We start from the raw sequence: 19,642 nt of genomic DNA, 5'->3' as shown, positions 1-19,642 counted from the left end.
CCTTCCCTTCAAGGCAACAGGTTCCCTTCTGGCCCAGGGTGTGTTTAGAAATGTTGTCCGGGAGCTAAGGCCTGGAAAGGGGGCCTCATGACTCTGCCTGGCGTCCTATCCTACTGTGGCTGAGCTGGTTTCCAAATGCAAGACAAAGTCCCCTTTACTGTTCCCTCTCCTCAAGCAGAAGCATGGGGTCTCTTTTGGAGCTGTGAGCTATGTGGCCTGAGGCTGGGGGAGGGATGGTGCAAGCAGTCCTTTAGCTGTCCTGGCTGGTGTCTTAGTAGGTCATGTGCCCCCACGTCCCACTGTATCTGAGCCCAGGTCAGCACTAGGACTTGCCCAAGAATTGTAGTTCTTGGGGCGCAGACTGCCTTTCAAATTTATTTTGGGCTGCAAAGGACTTTAGCCTGTGGTGGCAAGGCTTGCCAAAACTCACTTTCCAATCGCAGGGATTAGTGGTTCCCTTCTGTGTAGGGCTGGTCCAAATGGTCCCTCTGTGGGCAGTATTCAGTTGAGTTAAGCCTGGTGTTGCTTTCTGCTGTGACAGGGCAGCACTGTGTCCAATGCTACGTCTCACAATCACTGTGCTGTTCCTCTCCCAAATGCACAGATTCTCTCTCCATGCCATGCAGCCAGTTGCTGCCGGGGTATGACTGGGGAGGGGTGGTGTTGGTAATTCAAGACTGTGTTTCCTATCCCTTTCAGTGTCTCTTTCAGCAACATGAAGTTAAAACCAGGTACTATAACTGCTCATCTGTTTTTTGGTTTTGATAAAGATGCTTTTCTTCTGTGGATAGTTGTTAAGTTTGGTGTTCCTGTTTGGGGTATGACTGGTGGAGCCTTTTATTTGGCCAACTTGCTTTACTCCCTCTTTATCTCTATTCTTGAAAGATATTTTGCTTAATAAACAATTCTCGTTATTTCCTTCAATGCTTTACATATTCTATTGTCTGTTTTATTCCAATGTTGTCGAAAAGCCTGCTGTCATTTCTACGTAAGTGATCTGCTGTTTCTCCCTGGTTACTTTCAATAGTTCCCTTACTTTAGTGCTGACATTTCATTCCCATGTGTTCAGAAACATATTTCTTTTATTTATCCTTCTTGAGATACACTATACCGTTAGGATTTCTGGATTTGTGTTTTTTCATTAGTTCTGTAAACTTTATAGTCATTATCTCTTTGATCATTGCCTTTATTCTTTCTATTTTTTCCTTTTGGGGCTCTGATATAATGTACTTTGGACCTTCTCATTTCATTCTTCATATCTTTTCTCATATTTCCATCATATAATCTCTCTATGTAATTATATCATTACATTCAAATTTTTGACACATATTACTGACTGCCCAAACTGTCTGTGCTGGTTAGACTTTCTAGAACAAATAATGGTGACTGTAACTATCTTTTTCTTTTTTCTGACTTTAGTAAGAATTTATCCAGTGTTTCAGCTTTATTGTATTTGTTGGTTTTTGTGATAAACACATTTTACCATGTTTAAAATTTTTCTTTCATTCTAGTTTACTATGTATCCTTAGAAGGAAAAAAATACACTGAATTTTATGTCTTTTTGGCATACATCAAGATGACCATATAATCTTTTGTGATTTACCTAATAATGATAAAAATGAAATTAAAGGATGTCTAAAATTTACCGTTCTTGAATTCTTAAAATCAGTTTCGCTTAGGAAGAGGTGTACATTTAGAAAAAACTTGATGCTGTATCAAGTTTGTGCATATTATTTTAATATTTCTACATATATTTTCACATATGATTAGGTCTATAGTCTCCTTGTTATTTTTATTCCACTTTGGTATGAAGGTTTTGTTATCTTTATAGATTGAGTTCAGATGTTTTCTTCATCCTGTGTTTAGATACAATTTAAATAATGAGGAAATAAGACAGGAATTGTCAGTTCTTTAAAGTTTTAATTGAACTCATAAACGCTCCTCTTCTATTTACTATCTCACTCTTCCTTCTCTCTGTTGTAGAATTCTGCAATAGCTACTTTATCAACTGACAGATATGGGGAATCAAGGTGTTTCTCTATTGAATCACTTTTCACTTTAATTTGGAGACAAATAATAATTTCAGGATGCAACACTAGCATATGAATTTTCTACAAATTCTAAAGTTTATTTTTACCTGGAAATATAAATTGTTTGAATTAGCACAGAGTTGAGATCACCTCCAATATACATGAATAGCACAAAATCAAACCCATGTTCCCATATCTTAACTTCCATATGGCAAGTTATTTTTTTAAACCAAAGTTACTCATCAGCAAAGAACAGTTAGTTGCCTTACATTTGAACTGTTATAAGGCCTTGCATATTTTACTGAATTCACTTTTTTTAAATCAAAAAGTACTGTTTGATGAAGGCCCACAAGCCTAAAAGATCTCTTCATCAATACTAGTGTTGTTTGGATATAAAAGATACCTGTCAGAAATAATTAATAAAAAGCAATATTGTATGTGGTTATATTGTGAATGTTAGGATATCTTTACAGGATAAAAGAAAATGGTAAGTGTACTAATGTTAGGCAAATGGCTACTTCAGGCTTGGAATAACATTTCCAGTAATATCTTTAAATAGAAAAATTTTACATTCCATGTATTCATAATTAAGCAGTAAGAATGAACTCGTACCTCACACCACATACAAAAATGAACTCAAAATAGATCTATAGTATAAAGAACTATAGTTCTTTATCTATAGTATAAGAACTAAAAGTATAAAACTCTTAAACAGTTTAATTTCTTAAGATGTGAAACACAGAATTGCCATATGATCCCACATTTCCATTCCTAAGTGCATAACCAATGGAAATGAAAGCAAGAACTTGAACATATACTTGTTTGCCAATGTTCACAACAGCACTATCTCCATAGCCAAAAGATGAAAACAACCCAGGTGTTCATCAAAAGATGAACGGATAAATGAATTGTGGTATTACATATAATAGAATATTATTCAGGCATAAAAAGCAATAAAGTTCTGATATATACTACAACATGCATGAACTGAGAAGACATTAGGCTAAATGAAAAAAGCCATGCACAAAAGGAGAATTATTGTGTGGCTGCACTTACATGAAATATTTACAATAGGAAAATTTATAAAGATAGAAAGTAGATTAAAGGTTACCAGGGATTATGGGAAGGAAGAAATGGGGAGTTATTGCTTAAAGGTTACAGAGTTTCTGGGGTGATGAAAAAGTTTTAAAAACAGGTAGTGGTGATAATTGTACAACATTGTGAATATAATTAATACCAATGAACTGTACACTTAAAAATGGCTAAATTAGGGCCAGGCACGGTGGCTCATGCCTATAATCCCAACACTTAGGGAGGCTGCGGTGGGCAGATCACCTAAGGTCAGGAGTTGGAGGCCAGCTTGGCTAACATGGTGAAACCCTGTCTCTACTACAATACAAAAATTAGCTGGGCATGGTGGCACGCACCTGTAATCCCAGCTACTCAGGAGGCTGAGGCAGGAGAATCGCTTGAATCCGGGGGGCAGAAGTTGCAGTGAGCTGAGATCGTGCCACTGCACTCCAGTCTGGGTGACAGAGTGAGACTACGTCTCAAAAAAAAAAAAAAAAAAAGGCTAAAATAGCAAGTTTTGTGCTATACATATTTTGCCACAATTTAGAAAATAAATGTAATATACCAAAAACCACTGAATTTTACACTTTCAATGAATGAATTGTATGATATGTGAATTATATCTCAATAGAGCTGTTAAACAAAGGATGATATGGCATGGAAAACTTTTAAATTATTTAGACTCTGGAAATGATAATAAAGACATTGATGTTAATGGTATATGCTGAGACTTTGCATAACACCTTTCAAAAAATTGCCATGAAAAAGAATCAGTTGTCCTAAATAATATACTATTTTCAATGTGGCTTTAAATTTATATTTGTGTTTTAAATTAGTTAACCTAAGTGTTCCACTATTTTATCTAAATTGCTAAAAGTATGTACATTTAAGATGGATAATCCCCCCATTTATGGATCTTCTCATTGGGAAAACAGGTGTCTCATATTATAGTTGCTGTCATCTTCCATTCAGGCATATGCAGTTAATAGCTTAGACAAAAAAGAAAGGGTACTATTCTTCCCATTTTTCCATTATTTGGGATAAAAGGAATGTGAACTTGAAACGAGGTTTGAGTTATTGGACTCATGACTGAAGGGTATTGAGACTGAAGATTACGCTAATGATACCTGGCTATTCCTGTGATGGCAACATTTAGATAAGAATGGTTTGCAGTGATTAGATAGGTTATTTTGTTCTTTGATTTTAACAAATATTCGGGTTAAGGGACTAAATCTTTGCCACAACTAATACATTTTAATTCTTTCTCACTTAAAACTAGTAAAGTCTCAATATTTTCTTGATTGAATACAAGATGATGTCAAAGTACTTTTAAAAGTTTCTCAGTTGTTGATTTTAGGACTTCATTTGGTGATAAAATGATATGATAAGGAATATGGCAGATAAACTAACTCTTGCTTCTAGCTAATTGCCATGCTTTTAATACTCTCAAGGATCCTTCAGTAAAAACTCAAATTATGGAGGTAAAAATACAGTGCCAAAATCTGTTTTTGATAAAACTGATGAAGAAAAGTAGAAGCAAATACAAAGCAAGATAGTTCCTTGATTCTTTAAATTTTTGCCATTATAGTATGATATGGTTTGGCTGTGCCCCTACCCAAATCTCACCCTGAATTGTAATAATCCCCTTGTGCCCTGGGTGGGGCCAGGTGGAGATAATTGAATCATGGGGGTGCTTCCCCCATTGGTTCTTGTGGTATTGAATAAGTCTCATGAGATCTGATGGTTTTATAAATGGGAGTTCCCCTGCACAAGCTCTCTTGCCTGCTGCCAGGTATGACATGACTCCTCATTCGTCTTCAGCCATGATTGTGAGGTCTCCCCAGCCATGTGGAACTGTGTGTCAAACATCTTTCCTTTATAAGTTACCCAGTCTCAGGTATGTCTCTCTTTAGCAGCATGACAAGAGACTAATACATAGTATTCTCATCTTTGAATCTGTGTTGAAGATTAACAGGCATACTTTATTTTTTTTAAGTAATAAATGTGACAAGAAAAGGAATCCATATTTCTTCCTAAAAATTAAAAATGCAGATGTGCTTTACTCAGTGTTACATTGGTCTGTTGTTTTCAAAATCTGACATTTTCAAAATAAATTAGTATAAAGATTACTCTTTACTTGATTTTTAAAAATCTACAATAAAATCATTAATTGAAAGCATAAAATTTAGAATTCACTAAAATTTGGACCTAATACAGATGTTCCCCAAATGCAACAGAAACAAACAAAAAAATCAAGTGCCTGTGGTTCTTCATTTGTGGAGGACAGACCCTGAGGTATATCAGAGCAATTAGAAGCCTTTCACCAATTAATGCAAAAAGCACTGATTATACAATGAATAAATTACTCTCATTTATGTGTATTAGAGCTTTTAATGAATATAGATGTTATAATAAGATACAAATTCATCTAAAAATCTTACAGAATTGGCCATAATTTTAAAAAGTATCACATATTTGCTTTAGTCAATAGACAACAGGTGTAATTACTATCAAATGAGAGTTCACTAATTTTATTTTTTATGTCAGAATTCTTCATCTTTGAAAACATTGATAGGCACTGTTCTTTTTATCAAAAGCTAATTGCTGGCATTCTGTAGGTCACAAAGAGACAATTAGCTTGACTACTGTCTCAGATAGAAAACGATACATCTTTGAAATGAAGCTATCACCCGGTGACTATGGGGGAACTTTCTGACTGCCTTTATTCTCCTTAGGCATGCATGCACAAACAAAATAAAAAGAGAGAGCAATTTCCCCACCCAGAAATAATAACAGGGAACTAAGTTCATTCTACTTAAGACACTTTTCTTCTTATTCATCCATATGCAATATTTTAACTCCCCTTTTCCTTTCTTCTCTCAACTCCTGCATTTAGCGCGTGAATGTGTGCACAGGTGAACACGCGCACGCACACACACACATTTTTTTCCCTCCTCAACTGAAAGCTACCGTAATAGTGGCAAAATGTACCACGAGTGATATACTGAAACAACAAAAGAGAAAGCCATACTTTAAAAATTGAAATGAAAACAAACAAGTGGCCAGTACTATTAACCTTTAGTCTAGACTGTTGCCAAGTTTCCTTCAGATTCTCCATAAAGATTTTTGTTAATTTATTCTCAACTAATGATATCTGTTTTTCTGTAAGTTCAAACATTAAAGATACATTTGAAAAATATTTTGAATTCAACTTTAAATTCTAACATTAAATTCTATTATTTTTCTTTATTGCACACATTTTGCATTTTAGTAATACACACGGGCTTTGAAGGTTGGCTCAGAAAACTAGTCTTTGCAACCCTTATTCTCAGTTATTCCAAAAGTGCAATTAATTCTATCCAGAGAAAATCATATGTCCCTTTCTATCCTCACCTACACTGTCTACTTCTAGGTTCTCAGCATCTTTTATCTGAACTATTCCAATGACCTCCTGATTGGTGCTATAGCTAAGCTTGCTCCCACTCAACCCATTCTATTCTGCTGTCAAAATGGTCTTTCTAAAATGCAAGTCTCATTATATTTTCCCCTTGTTTAATATCTTTTGAAAAATCTCATTTCTTAATAGAAAAAAAATCCAAATGCCTTTAATATGACAAAGGTATCCTCCATCATCTGACCTTACCTACTTTTCCCAGCTCTCTCTTGCCACTCCCTCAAAACCCATTCTGCAGCCAAACTGACCTATTTGTCAACTTAACGGTTTCAGCCATTGTGCCTTTACAGTAGAATGGGTTAATAAATATAGCTGTATTATACAATATAGTTATGAGAATGAACAACACTACATGAAATAATATGAATCAATTTTACAAAAATGACACTAAACAAAAGAATCCAGACACAAAAGATTACATATTATATGGTTCCACTTATACAAAGTTCGGTAAAACACAAAAGTAATTCTAACTCCAGTCTGGGTGACAGAGGGAGCTCCTGTCTTTGAAAAAAAAAAAAGTAATCTGTAGTGCTAAAAGTCAAAGTTGTAGTTACACTTGAGGATTGAGCTGTGACTGTAAGGGGGAACAAGGGCCATTTTCTGGGACACTGATAATATTCTGGTTTCTTGATCTGGATGGTTATATAGATATGTTCAGTTTTTGAAAATCCATTATGGTGTAACTTACTATTTGTGGGTTTTTTTTTTGTAAATTAAATAAAAGGTAAGGAATAAAAACAACAACAACAAAAACAGTGCCAGTATCACTTGTCACTTCTTTGAAAGTTTCCCAAAACTAAGTAAGTCCCTCAGGCAGAATTTTTGTTCCTAAATATGTCATATATTTATTACACATAAAATTACCACAGCACAATAATTATATATTCTTATAACAAAATGTGATTATATTAACATAACAATTATATTACATTATTATATGTTAATATAATATCATTTTTAAAATCTCATTATCATTTAAATTATCATTTAAAAAATCTAGATCTTTCTGTTTCACAATGAAATGTAACTTTCCTAACCAGTAAGATCATAACTTTCTACCCATGTACCCGCAGCCTCCAGCACAACCTGGCAGTTAGTGCGTACTCAATGATATTATGTCATGAGGGTTTTTCCAATCTCTGCATTAACATTTTGGGTCAGATAATTCTTTGTTGCAGGGACTGTCCCATGCACTACAGGATGTTTAGCAGCATTCCTGGGCTCTACCCACCTGATATCACTAGGTACCCTCCAATTGTAACAACCAAAAATGTCACCAGGCATTGCAAATGTCCCTGGGGAACCAAAATTTACCCTGGTTGAAAACCATTTATACATATAGTTTCCATGTAAAAATACAAACCACATGTTAATTCACTCACCAAAAATCTCTGGGTTCTGAAATGGTTTGCATATTATGGGCAACTAAAAAAAAATAGGTTCTCTTGAATGCTTAAGAGGAAGTTGAGCTCTACATGTCAAAGAAGTTTATAAAATGGTTTCAATATCTAGATAATCAAATATAATTCATATTAATTGCATGCTAGAATAATGTCTCCTTTGGAATTCCTATATAGAAAAATGAGTTTGCCAAGCAAAATAATTGTGTAAGAGTTTATATTTGGTATTTTTTAAAATGACTGCTAATAGTAGCTAAGTGTATTAAACGTCCAAATTATACATTATTTTCCAGGGCTTATATCTATGAATAGACCATTAATTCTACATTACTGAAGTTCAATAAGTTTCTATCTGTAAATTATTTAACAGTGAACATTACATAAGAAAAGGATAGTTAGAACATAAACTATCATGCATCAGCCATGAAAAAATCTCACAAAGGGAAAAACTAACTTATTAGGAAGAAATGTGTTTGTATTTTATTAACTTAATGCCTTTGATTCAGGATACAATTTTTGGCTTGATCTGTGTTGTTAAGAGCATGAGTGATAAAATAATTGAGTACTGGTATGTTAACGGAGTTTGAGAAATGAGAAAATGAATGGTTTATATGTCAAAATGATACAGCCAAAACATAAATTTGACCTTACCAAAATTATTTCTTGACAACCAATTCTTTTCACTCCTCTTTGTGGTTACAATCAGTATTTAAGAACAGCTACTGAGCCAAAAACAAAACAAAACAGAAAACCTGGGCAGTTTATAAAAGGAGAAACAAAACTGAATAAATTCAAGAACAGTGTTTAAATTACTCTACAATATGCCAATAAAAATACAATTTTTCACCTACCAGATTGGTAAGATTAAAAATGATTAATATTCTACAATATGCCAATAAAAATACAATTTTTCACCTACCAGATTGGTAAGGTTAACAATGATTAATGGAAATACAATCTCATAAACTGATAGTACAAATATATAAACTTGTACATATTCTAAGAGGGTAATTTAGCAATATGTAATATGAGACTTCACAATTTTGAGTGAGTTATTGTATTTTAGGAAATATTTCTAAAGTGATCATTAGAAGTATACATAATAATTTATACAAAGAGAATGTGATAGGAAATAGGAAAGAACCTAAATGTTTAATGATAGGGAAATTAAATTACTCATAGTTTTTAAGTATTTTTCAGTGATTGACAAATCCCAATTTTTTGTAGAACAGTTATTAAATGAAGGAAAGCTTACATTATATGAAAAGGAGAGTGGCTAAGAGCAAGGGATCTGGAGTAAAGACTACCTAGTTCAAATTCTAGTTCTATCATCTTTTGCTACATCCAGGTCAATTTATTTAATCATTTAATCTTTCTAAATATAATTTTCTTATCTGTAAAGTGGTACCTACCTATTTTGTAGGCTTGTGTGGATTAAATTAGATATAATATACAAAGTACTTATAAAAATACATGGCATACAGTAAGTGTACTATACATTTTAGTAATTATTATAATAATTGGGATGATATTACTAAGAAAACCAAGATATAAACCAGTATATATGGTGTGCTCCCAGTTGGGCAAATTAATGAATTAGTCTTAGGTAATAATTGTGGGTTCAGATTATTGGTGTTTTTATTAACTTCATTTTGCTTTGCTATATTTTCCCCAAATTCTTTTTTTCTTGCAAAAAGCATGTATTATTTCCATGTTCAGTAAAAAAGGAGTTATTTTAAAACTCTATTATTAAAAAGATGAACGTCATCTTTTCCTTCTCCTAAATGACCATATATTTTTATATTACAATATGGACTGAATACCCATTTCACAATAAAAAGGTCATTTTATGCTGTAGTTGAACACATATCATATGCAAAATGGTGTGCTCCTAATATCTTAACACTAACGAGAAAGTAACGAGAAATTTGAAAACCAGTTTTCTTGTTGGTAAAAGAGAAGCTTTCTACAGATGGCCTTTAGCCTTACCATGTAGTTACTAACCTTCATGAGAAGCAGGATATCTAAACAGACTTCATATTTTATCCCTCTGACAGAGTCTATCTTAATTTTGATCAGAAAGCATTGGATGAGAAAATAATTTAACTTATAAGAGATACAGTATTTTCTTTGAGGACCTCTGCTTAAGATCTCTGTAGGGCGATTACCACCTTTGATTACAATGCAAATATACATGTACTACTACGGCTATGAATAAACCAAAGAAAATTTGATTCCTGAATATCTGAGGAATCAAATTTGAGCAGTTTTTGTGTTGCTGATATAAGTAAAAAACACTAAATTTCTTCATAAGTACTAAATATTATAAGAAATCTAAAAAGCATTCTAAGTCTGGTGGTGGTTTGTATTTGAAAAATTCCAAATATCTAACTAGTGCACTTTTCAGGTATTGATTTTGATGTTCATAAAATTAAAGATTGTTACATGTGAAAAAAGGATCTTTGCACCAAACAGTCTTTCTGGGGCAATTTACTTTCCCCCAGTGATCTCTTTCTCACCCACCTGATCTCTTGTGCCATGAGTTAGTTTCTGCCAGCAACAGTGAAGTATTTGATGGTAGGAGGGCAAATGGGGGGAGAAGAGAGATTAAGAAACTAGGAGACTGATTATTAGTGCCTGCTACTGTTATTATCTATATTCAAAATAAAAAAAGTGAAACTTCACAAAAGTTTCACTTCATTTTATGGAAACCTCCACAAAATGTTTATATAAGGAAGCTACATCTTCAGCCATATCCTTTGCAAGGTCTTGAATACATTCTGCTCTCATTCAGTGGAGAAAATAAAAAACTAAAAGAAAAAATAGATGATTTGTTAGGGAGTAGTTGCCTAATTTAGAGAATTTTCTTGTTATTAGATATAAAGGACTTGAAGCCTAGTAAGAATGAGATAGACCTTTTGCCTTCTCAGATTAACTTTCACACAAAGGAAACACGTTATAGCACTCTATTTTAAATTCAGCTTCCTCAAAATAAAATAGTTCAGAGATCATAAGATAAGAAAAAGTATATTTATTATTAATAAAATGAGTTTAATAAAATTATGTTACTCTTATATTTTCCTTTATTCCACCTTATTAAAATATCGGCATAATCTGCTTTTTCTGCTTTAAAATGTTTTTCAGAATGAATGCAGGCAAAGCAAAATCTTTTAAAATTGTTCATTATTGCTAAGAAAACAAGCTAAATCTGGTCGTAATTTCTATTGTTATGCTTTTCTCAACATGACAACCTTGATCTTTCCATAGCTGTGCTGTTAAAATAAAGTTTGGTAAGAAATTGGAAGGAAGAAGGAAAAATGTGTTAGCAAAGTTTATCCTAAAGGAATCAGTGTGAAGTACTGAGTAATAGGAATGAAAGCTAACTGCTCTCAAGTTTAAATGCACAAATCAGTATAGGGAGGACAAATAAATTTATAGTTCAGAAATAATCAAATCCATAAGAAAAACTAATGAATATGACTAAACCTTCTGACAGCAGGAATTTTAGTGAGTTTTAATTGATAGTGAGAATAAATTAAATTCCTGAACATTTTCATTATTGGTATAAGAGTTGTACTTCGGGGGCAAAAATCTCTCACTGTGCTTGCAATTACATTCAAGAACAGCCTATTGGACATTAGTTATCTACTCACCTATACCCATTTTCTACTCTTTACTATGAAACTAATAAGCCTAGTTTTAGTTACTGTTATTTATTAATAGCTACCAATGAAATCACTAACCTGTCACTGAATGCTCTAGGCTTTAAAATTAAAGAGATTCCTATCGACATTTAAGTTACTGCCAGCATCCTTCAGCTGTGATAAGTTGTAATACAGACTTTATCATTCTTATTACATTCTTCTTCCTGAATAAATAATGCTTAGAAGAGGTGAAAGGATTTTCTTATATACAGCCACTGTGACTTTGAACATTTTCCTCAAACCATTAGATGAAAAGAACAAAATTGTGTGGTTGATATTAGAAATGCATTTTTTTTGTTAAATGTCTTTTCCCCTCTCTTGGAATGTGAGCACCTTAAGAGCCACGTTTTATGTCTTTGTGTCACATATTCCTAGCAGACTACAGATTACCCAACCTTTCTTAAAAGGTTCTAAGAGAATTTTTGTATCTAGTGAATTAACTTATCTCTAACACATATAGAATGGTACTAGCTGGTGTGCCACCCTTAGGAGAATTGAGAAGACAGTCAAACAATTTTCTGTGTTTGATAGTTTAGATGGGGAACCTCAATTGAGAAGGGATGGATAGAGTGTATAAAAATCACCCCCCCTAAAATTGTTGAATTAACAAATGAGAACTTATCACCTAACAGATTGGAAGTCTTCTTTCCTAAGCCCATCATTATTTTAACTACTGCAGTTTTAAACTGCTTTCCTAAGTCCATCATTTTTTAACTACTGCAGTTTTAAACTGCTTGAAGACAAGGGTCAATTCTCTTTAACTTTTTAAATTCTTATAAGGTCTAGGCCACTACGGTACAGAGTTCAATTTAACTCATATTGTGTTTCATCAGTGGATTAAAACACACACACAGACACACGTTCACGTGTGCGCACGCACACAGACACACACACACACACACACACACACACAGAGGCATGTATGTGCACATTACCTAAACCAAATTCCAAACCTACTGAATCAGAATCTCTGGGGTTCGAGCCTAGCAATCTTTTTAGAAAAATGTCTATGAGTGGTAGAAGGCTGAGTATACAGGATGAAGGATCTCTGGATTGAAATGAATTCCTGTTCCCATTGCTGGTTCCTCTAAACATGACCTGGTTCCCTCATCTTAGTCATCTTCATTTAAACCTTGCCTTTCAAATGCCTACCTCTCTCCTCTATAAAAGCCCACATTATTCCATTTCAAAGATGTGCCATGATACTGTCCTTAAGTTGGTTATTTATTTAAAATTTAACTTTCTTCAGAATCATTTTTGTTATCTTACAATCATCCAAGATCTGTGTCATTTTAACTTCATTATCCCTTTTATTCATAGAATAGTCTTCTAAATTTTATCATTTGGCCTTCTGTAGCCTTTCTAAAAGTTTATAATTTCTTCTGCTCCTAATATCAAATCTTGGACTTATTAATCTTTCATATTAATTATGTGGTTTCCCTGATCTCTTTGCTATTAATTTAATTTCTTCTTGGACAAAAGTATTAAATGCTATTGAATCCATTTCTAGTTATATAACCAAAAGAAAAACAGATACTTGCATGCCAATGTTTGTAGGAGCATTATTTGTAAAAGCTAAAAGCTGAAAACAACCCAGTGTCCACCAACAGGTGAACTGATAAAAAAGTTGTGGTATATACATACAATGGAATATTAGTCAGAGTTAAAAAGGGATGAAATTCTAATACATGATATAATATAAATGAACCCTGAAAACATTTTGCTAAGTGAAATAAGCTAGACACTGAAAGACAAAACTGGTATGATTCCACTTATATGAGGTATCTAGAATAGGCAAATTTATAAAGACAGAAAGTAGATTATAGTTTACCAGGGGTTGGGGGAGGGAGGAATGGGGAGTTTTTGTTTAATGGGTACAGAGTTTCTAAATGGGATGATAAAAGTTCTAGAAACAGTGGTGACGGTTGCACAAAACTGTGAATGTGCTAATATCACTGAATTGTACACTTAAAATTGGTTAAAATGGTAAATTTTATGTTTATATTTTACCAAAATTTTAAAAAGCTACTGAAATGATTTTAACTTCCCTAGAGCATCCTTTTTCTTCACACTGACAAATTTTATCTATATTATTAAAAGAAAATAAAAACCCATCCATACTTTTTCCGTATCCCTAAATCTATCACCTCTTTAGATTTTTTTGTAAAAATAAAATTTAATATGGATACTCAGCATTTTCCACACTTCGAGCACAATGACATTGTAGATACACACATAAAACACTTCAAATCTCTATATACACATATGCATGCACACATACACACCCCACTTTACATCTCCTCCTTAGACTCTTGCAAATTTCACCAAAATTATTCTTTGGTTCTTGTATTTGAGCTTTCATTTAAATATAAACAAATAAGACTGTAAGTTTTACAGTGCAGATAATGTTATGTTGCAAGTTATTTTTAGATGCCAAGTACTTTGCAAATACAATAATGAGAAAATATCAATTTCAAAGGTTTACCCAACATACAAGAAAAGAGTTTAAAAGGAAGGAAGATAAATACATCTAAAGGATCTCTAAAGAACTGGTATTACGTAAACTATGAGGAAGCTGAGAAATGATATTCTCAAAGGAAAAAATAGAGCAGAGCAGAAAGCTACTTTAATCTAAACTACAAAGAATTACAAGATAATTAAATTTATTTTTAGAGATGATGCTTTTAAAGTTGCAAAAAAATCTTCTGGTCTTATTAAAAAGGATAAAATTAATAGGAGTAACTTATCCTTATAAAACCCTGGAAAATTTAGGAATAATAAATTAAGAAATAATTTTAGTATATGGAAAATTATTAAAAGATCCCATACACAAGAAATAAATGTACATAATATATGATGTGAAAGGAAAACTTAAGCAAAGATGATGATTTATAAAAAAATATATTCTTACATAAAGAGAAGAATATGGAGCTGTATAAAAAAGCAGAAAGGACAGGTGGTAGTTTAAAAAGTCAGTTTAGGAGCAAACTGGACTGGGCTGTTAGATAGCAAAGCATTTTCCTATTTCTAAGATGTTTGGACGATATGTAGGCAAAACTTTCATTGGAAATAAAATATGATCAGGGTTACAAGACAACAGAGGAGCAATGCCAGTGACTTTTTAAATGCAGCAAACTGTAAAGGAGGCAACACAGGCCAATCAGCAAGTTGCAAGTACAAAGGAGATGATTTCAATATCTCAAATAAATTAATGGGGCAGCCACAGGTAGCAAATAGGTAGAGGAGGCAACAGTCGAGCAAACTCAGTCAGCAGTCTAACTCAGTGGCACAAGGCAAGTGTAGATGATAGCAGAAATGCTAAACAATCTCACCTACTTACAGTGTTACAGGCATAGATTGGGCAGGGCAAGATCAGGCAGGCAGATGGCATAGCACTTGTTAGGCCACAGTATAGGGGAATTGTAGGGGAGCAGATAGATAATGCTGGGCAATCTAAAATGCTAAAATAGCAGATGGATATGGCAGTACCAGGCCATTTGCTGATGGACAAAGCACCAGTGAGTGAAGAATGCAAATCATTCAGCAGATGAGTGAAGTGAGGCAAAAAGGAGAGACAAAAACCAAAGGCAATCAAGCAGGAAGACAGAACAGTAGAGAAACAATGACGGATCATCAGAAGCAGTTGGGTAGTGTAATAGCAAGCTCTCAGCAGAGGAATAAAACACCATTCAGGAAAAGATGAGATTGAGAGTGAGGCAGTCCCCTGAATTGGGTGTCTTCCATCTAGGATACAGTAATCAATAAACTGCAAATGAGAATCCACAAGAGAACAGCACACAAATGGAAATAGCAGATGGATCTGAACTCTATTGCCCAGGGATACAGAATGACCCTAGAACATAGATACATAACAATCCACAAGGAAATTAAACAGATGTGAAAAATGGATCCAAGCATTTTTTATGATGATAAAAGAAACCAAAACACTAAAAATTATTAATCTGAAAATGATTGGCTGGGATTGAAGTCTTCGCTTACCCCTTTCTGGAGCCCACAAAATGGGAATGTTGGGAATTTCTGCAGCAGAAAAACAGAAGAGAAAAGGGATTTCTGACTCCCAGTTTGAGGAAAGCAGGTCAAATTTAGGGCTGTACAAACTGGTTCAGGGAAATAAGAACCAGCCTGAACCTTCTCCCTTCCTCAGAATGAAACCATTTCTGAGTTATGGGAAAAGTTTAGGCAGCCCTCACCCCATCATTCCCCACAACCTCCCTTTCACACTTACCTCCAGTGCAAACAGTTTCCAGCAAGGAGGTACTTGGAAAAATTCACTCATATGTTTACACCACGGCAAAATGGGAAGATGGTCAACTAATGGTACTTCCTGTGTAGGTCGGGTTTCTAATTCAGTGGGATCCCTTCCACTCTTTGTGAATGAGCAGAGGGGACAGATTACTAGAAACTACCTACCTCTTTGAAAGTGGATGAGAAGAATCAGGGGCAGTAATATCAATCAACAAATAGTAATACCAGTAAATATCTTGGTGATCTCATCAATTGTCATGGATTTTAATTCCATTTATATGTTGATGACTCCAAAAATAATATTTCTAGCCCAGATTTTCCTACTGAAGTCTAGATACACATACCTAATATCTACTTTTTTTGGGCGGGGCGGGGGGGGGGTGGGGTGGGGGCGGGGGGAAGGAGTCTTACTCTGTCACCCAGGCTGGAGTGCAGTGGTGCAATCTCAGCTCACTGCAAACCTTGCCTCTTGGGTTCAAGCAATTCTCCTGCCTCAGCCTCCCGAGTAGCTGGGATTACAGGCGTGCACCACCAGGTCTGGCTTTTTTCTTTTCTTTTCTTTTCTTTTTTACTAGAGACAGGGTTTCACCTGGTTGTCCAGGCTGGTCTTGAACTCCTGACTTTATGTGATCCGCCCACCTCAACCTCCCAAAGTGCTGGGATTACAGGTGTGAGTCACCATGCCCGGCCTCATATACTTAATATGTAATTGCAATTCAATATCTCCACTTGGATATCTAAAGGAAGTTCAGGTTTCCATAACCAAAGTAAAATTCCTGATCTTCCCCCTCAAACCTACTTTTCCCATAGTCTTCTCCATTTCAGTAAATGGAAACTACATTCTTCTAATTCCCAAGGCAAATCTTGGGTCTTATACCTGACTTCTCTCTTTATCTTATTCCATCTGTTTACCTCTCCCTTCAAAATATATCAGTAATCTACTTCTCACTACCTCCACCTCTATCATTGGTCTAAGCCACTGTCATTTTCCACCTGGATTATTTTAATAGTCTCCTAACTTGTTTTCCCATTAAAATATGTCAGTTCATGCCATGCCTCTACTCTGTTACACTAAGGGTGGCATACAGGTTCCACATGATCCATGGCTTCCTCTCTCTCCTCCTTTAGGTCTTTGTTCAAATGTCATCTTATCAATGAGGCCTTCCTTAATGGATGACCCTATTTAAAATTATAACCCTCTTTCCTACCTGGGCTACCTATCCTCCCTCCCTGGTTAATTTTTAAACATAGCGCTTACCATCTCCAGTTCTATAGAGTTTACTTGTTTTTTAATAGCTTGTATCCTCTCACTAAAATGTAAATTCCATAAAGGTAGGGACTTTTGACTTCTTAACTCATTGCTCTATCTCAACATCTTAAACAGTGCCTGGCATGTATATATCTATATCTATACCTATATCTATACCTATATCTATATCTATATCTATATCTATATCTATCTAGTAGGCTTTAAGTACATATTTGAGTCCATGAAGCATTAACTTCTTATGGGGCTTCCTCTCTCAATCTCAATTTTTCAGAGCATTCTTCTGAAAGCTCACATACTATGAGCTTTAAGATTAACAGAGCAGACGCTAGTGTACTATAGAATAGGAATGTTCTAAAACAGGGGTCGGCAAACTACAGCCCAAGGGCCAAATCCTGCCCATTTCCTGTTTTTTTTTTTTTTTTTTTGTATGGCCTGCACTCTATAAGTGATCTTTGTATTTTTTAATGATTCAAGAGATAATCAAAAGAAGAATAATATTTCATGACACGTAGAAATATATGAAATCCAAATTCAGTGGCCATAATAAAGTTTTATTAGAGCACAGCCAGGCTCATTCATTTATATCATCTGTGGCTGCCTCTGTGCTACCGGTCTGGCAGAGTTGGGTAGTTTTGACAGAGACCATATGCCTACAAAATCTAAAAAATTTACCATCTGGCCCTTTTAAATAGGTTTGCTGACCCCTGTCCTATAGTATTTTATATTTAGAAGGCAAAGAGCAATAACTAAAATTTGAGCAAAGATGGACTAGAATTTACTGTTAATATTGCTGCTACTATTGTCCATGGTAAATGTTTGGGGGAATGTATACTTATACTAGGATTTGCTTTCAATATTATTATTAGTTTTATTTTTTATTTTATTTTTGAGACAGTGTCTGGCTCTGTTACCCAGGCTGGAGTGCAGTGGTGCAATCTTGGCTCATTGCAACCTCCACCTACTGGGTACAAATGATTCTCCTGCCTCAGCCTCCTGAGTAGATGGGATTACAGGGGCATGTCATCATGCCTGGCTATTTTTTCTATTTTTAGTAGAGACGGGGTTTCACCATGTTGGCCAGGCTGGTCTCGAACTCCTGACCTCAGGTGATCTGCTCACCTTGACCTCCCAAAGTGCTGGGATTACAGGCATGAGCTACCACAACTGGCCTGCTTTCAATATTATATACAAGTAACCTCTCATTCCTCTAAATATTATTTATTAAAGAGGGTGATATTCATTCATCTATCTACCCCGCAGAGCAGCGCCATCTCAAAGGACAAAGTACAATACCAGTAAGTCTTGAAAATGGCAAAATGGGAGAGAATGAAAGAGGAAGTAAATAGGGCCCATAAATGGAACTTATATCAAAGTATCACACAATTAACTAAACTCTAAATACATACCCTAACAATAGTCAGAAATTAGCATGATATGAATTTCTGTTGAATCTCATCAATGGGGTTATTAAAGTGACCTCATTATAATGGGTTTGCCTATACAATGTAATCTTGAATCACAGCAGACAATTGACACATTATAATAAGACTCCATTATAGTTATACAATATTCAAAACTAACAATTATATTCTCTCTGGTTCAAATACCTCCATTTTGTAAAAAAAAGAGTATTTAAAAAATTTTGTAAAACTGCATTCAGAAGCACCTCCTAATCAAAACTGACCTAGCTTTTCTTTCCATAAAGGTTTAGCCTGAGGATTATTCCACGTAAGGATATTATGTCATTTGCTGCAATACAACCTATAGAAAGGAGTGAAGAAGCTGAGGGGTAAGACACTTAAATTATCCCAGTGGCACTCATGGCTATAATGTTATCTTCATTCTTCATAGAGAAGTATAATTTATTTCTTTGTATACCAATTAGTCCTTCCAGCATGATGGACTGCTTCTTCCACATTGTTGCCTTTGGCCTTCGGTCTCGTTCATTCAGTGAAACTGACAACCATCATTTTCAAACTGTACATACAAGAGAGGTTTACTGCTTCTTTCTTCTCAGCATCTTTTGAAGGAACTTGGATCCTTTCTGCTAATTCTCATCTATGTGCCATTAATAAATATCTAAAATGGTTACTACCTCCAGTGGACATTTGTCCTTCATATTTTAGTAGCAGTTCCAAGTTTCAATATAAGAAAATAATACTGGTAAAATTATTAGAATTATTCAAATTGTTTACTTTGTTGCCTCAATCTACTTTCTGAATCCCTATCAGATGCCTTTTATGGCAGGCAGTAACAACAAAGTTACAAATATTCTGCCCTTCTAATCCAGTGATATTATTCTGAGAAGTTCATAGTACTTGACAGATATAAAGTACTCATTTGTTGTCATCTTATTACATTTTATGTGAAAGGCAACAGTAAGTCCATTTCATAGATGGATACCTAATACACAGAGAGAGAAATCCATATTCCTGATTCCAGAC

The 19,642-nt window shown here is 34.5% G+C and overlaps 1 protein-coding gene across 26 annotated transcripts in view; it reads right to left on the bottom strand.

Annotated features, from left to right (window-relative positions):
- GPHN (gephyrin) overlaps window positions 1-19,642 on the bottom strand; it is a 675,135-nt gene that overhangs the window by 322,258 nt on the left and 333,235 nt on the right. For 16 of the 26 annotated variants that reach the window (XM_034937122.3, XM_034937124.3, XM_034937127.3 and 13 more), the window contains exon 5: window positions 15,662-15,700. The exons of the other annotated variants lie outside the window; for them this stretch is intronic. In XM_034937122.3, the coding sequence (XP_034793013.1) occupies window positions 15,662-15,700 (39 nt within the window). The remainder of the gene's footprint in view (window positions 1-15,661; window positions 15,701-19,642) is intronic. 26 annotated transcript variants of the gene reach the window in all.

Source organism: Pan paniscus, chromosome 15 (assembly GCF_029289425.2).
Source record: "Pan paniscus chromosome 15, NHGRI_mPanPan1-v2.0_pri, whole genome shotgun sequence".
Classification (NCBI taxonomy): domain Eukaryota; kingdom Metazoa; phylum Chordata; class Mammalia; order Primates; family Hominidae; genus Pan; species Pan paniscus.
The sequence above is the reverse complement of the archived record's forward strand: the minus strand, read 5'-3'. Positions and strand labels throughout refer to the sequence as shown.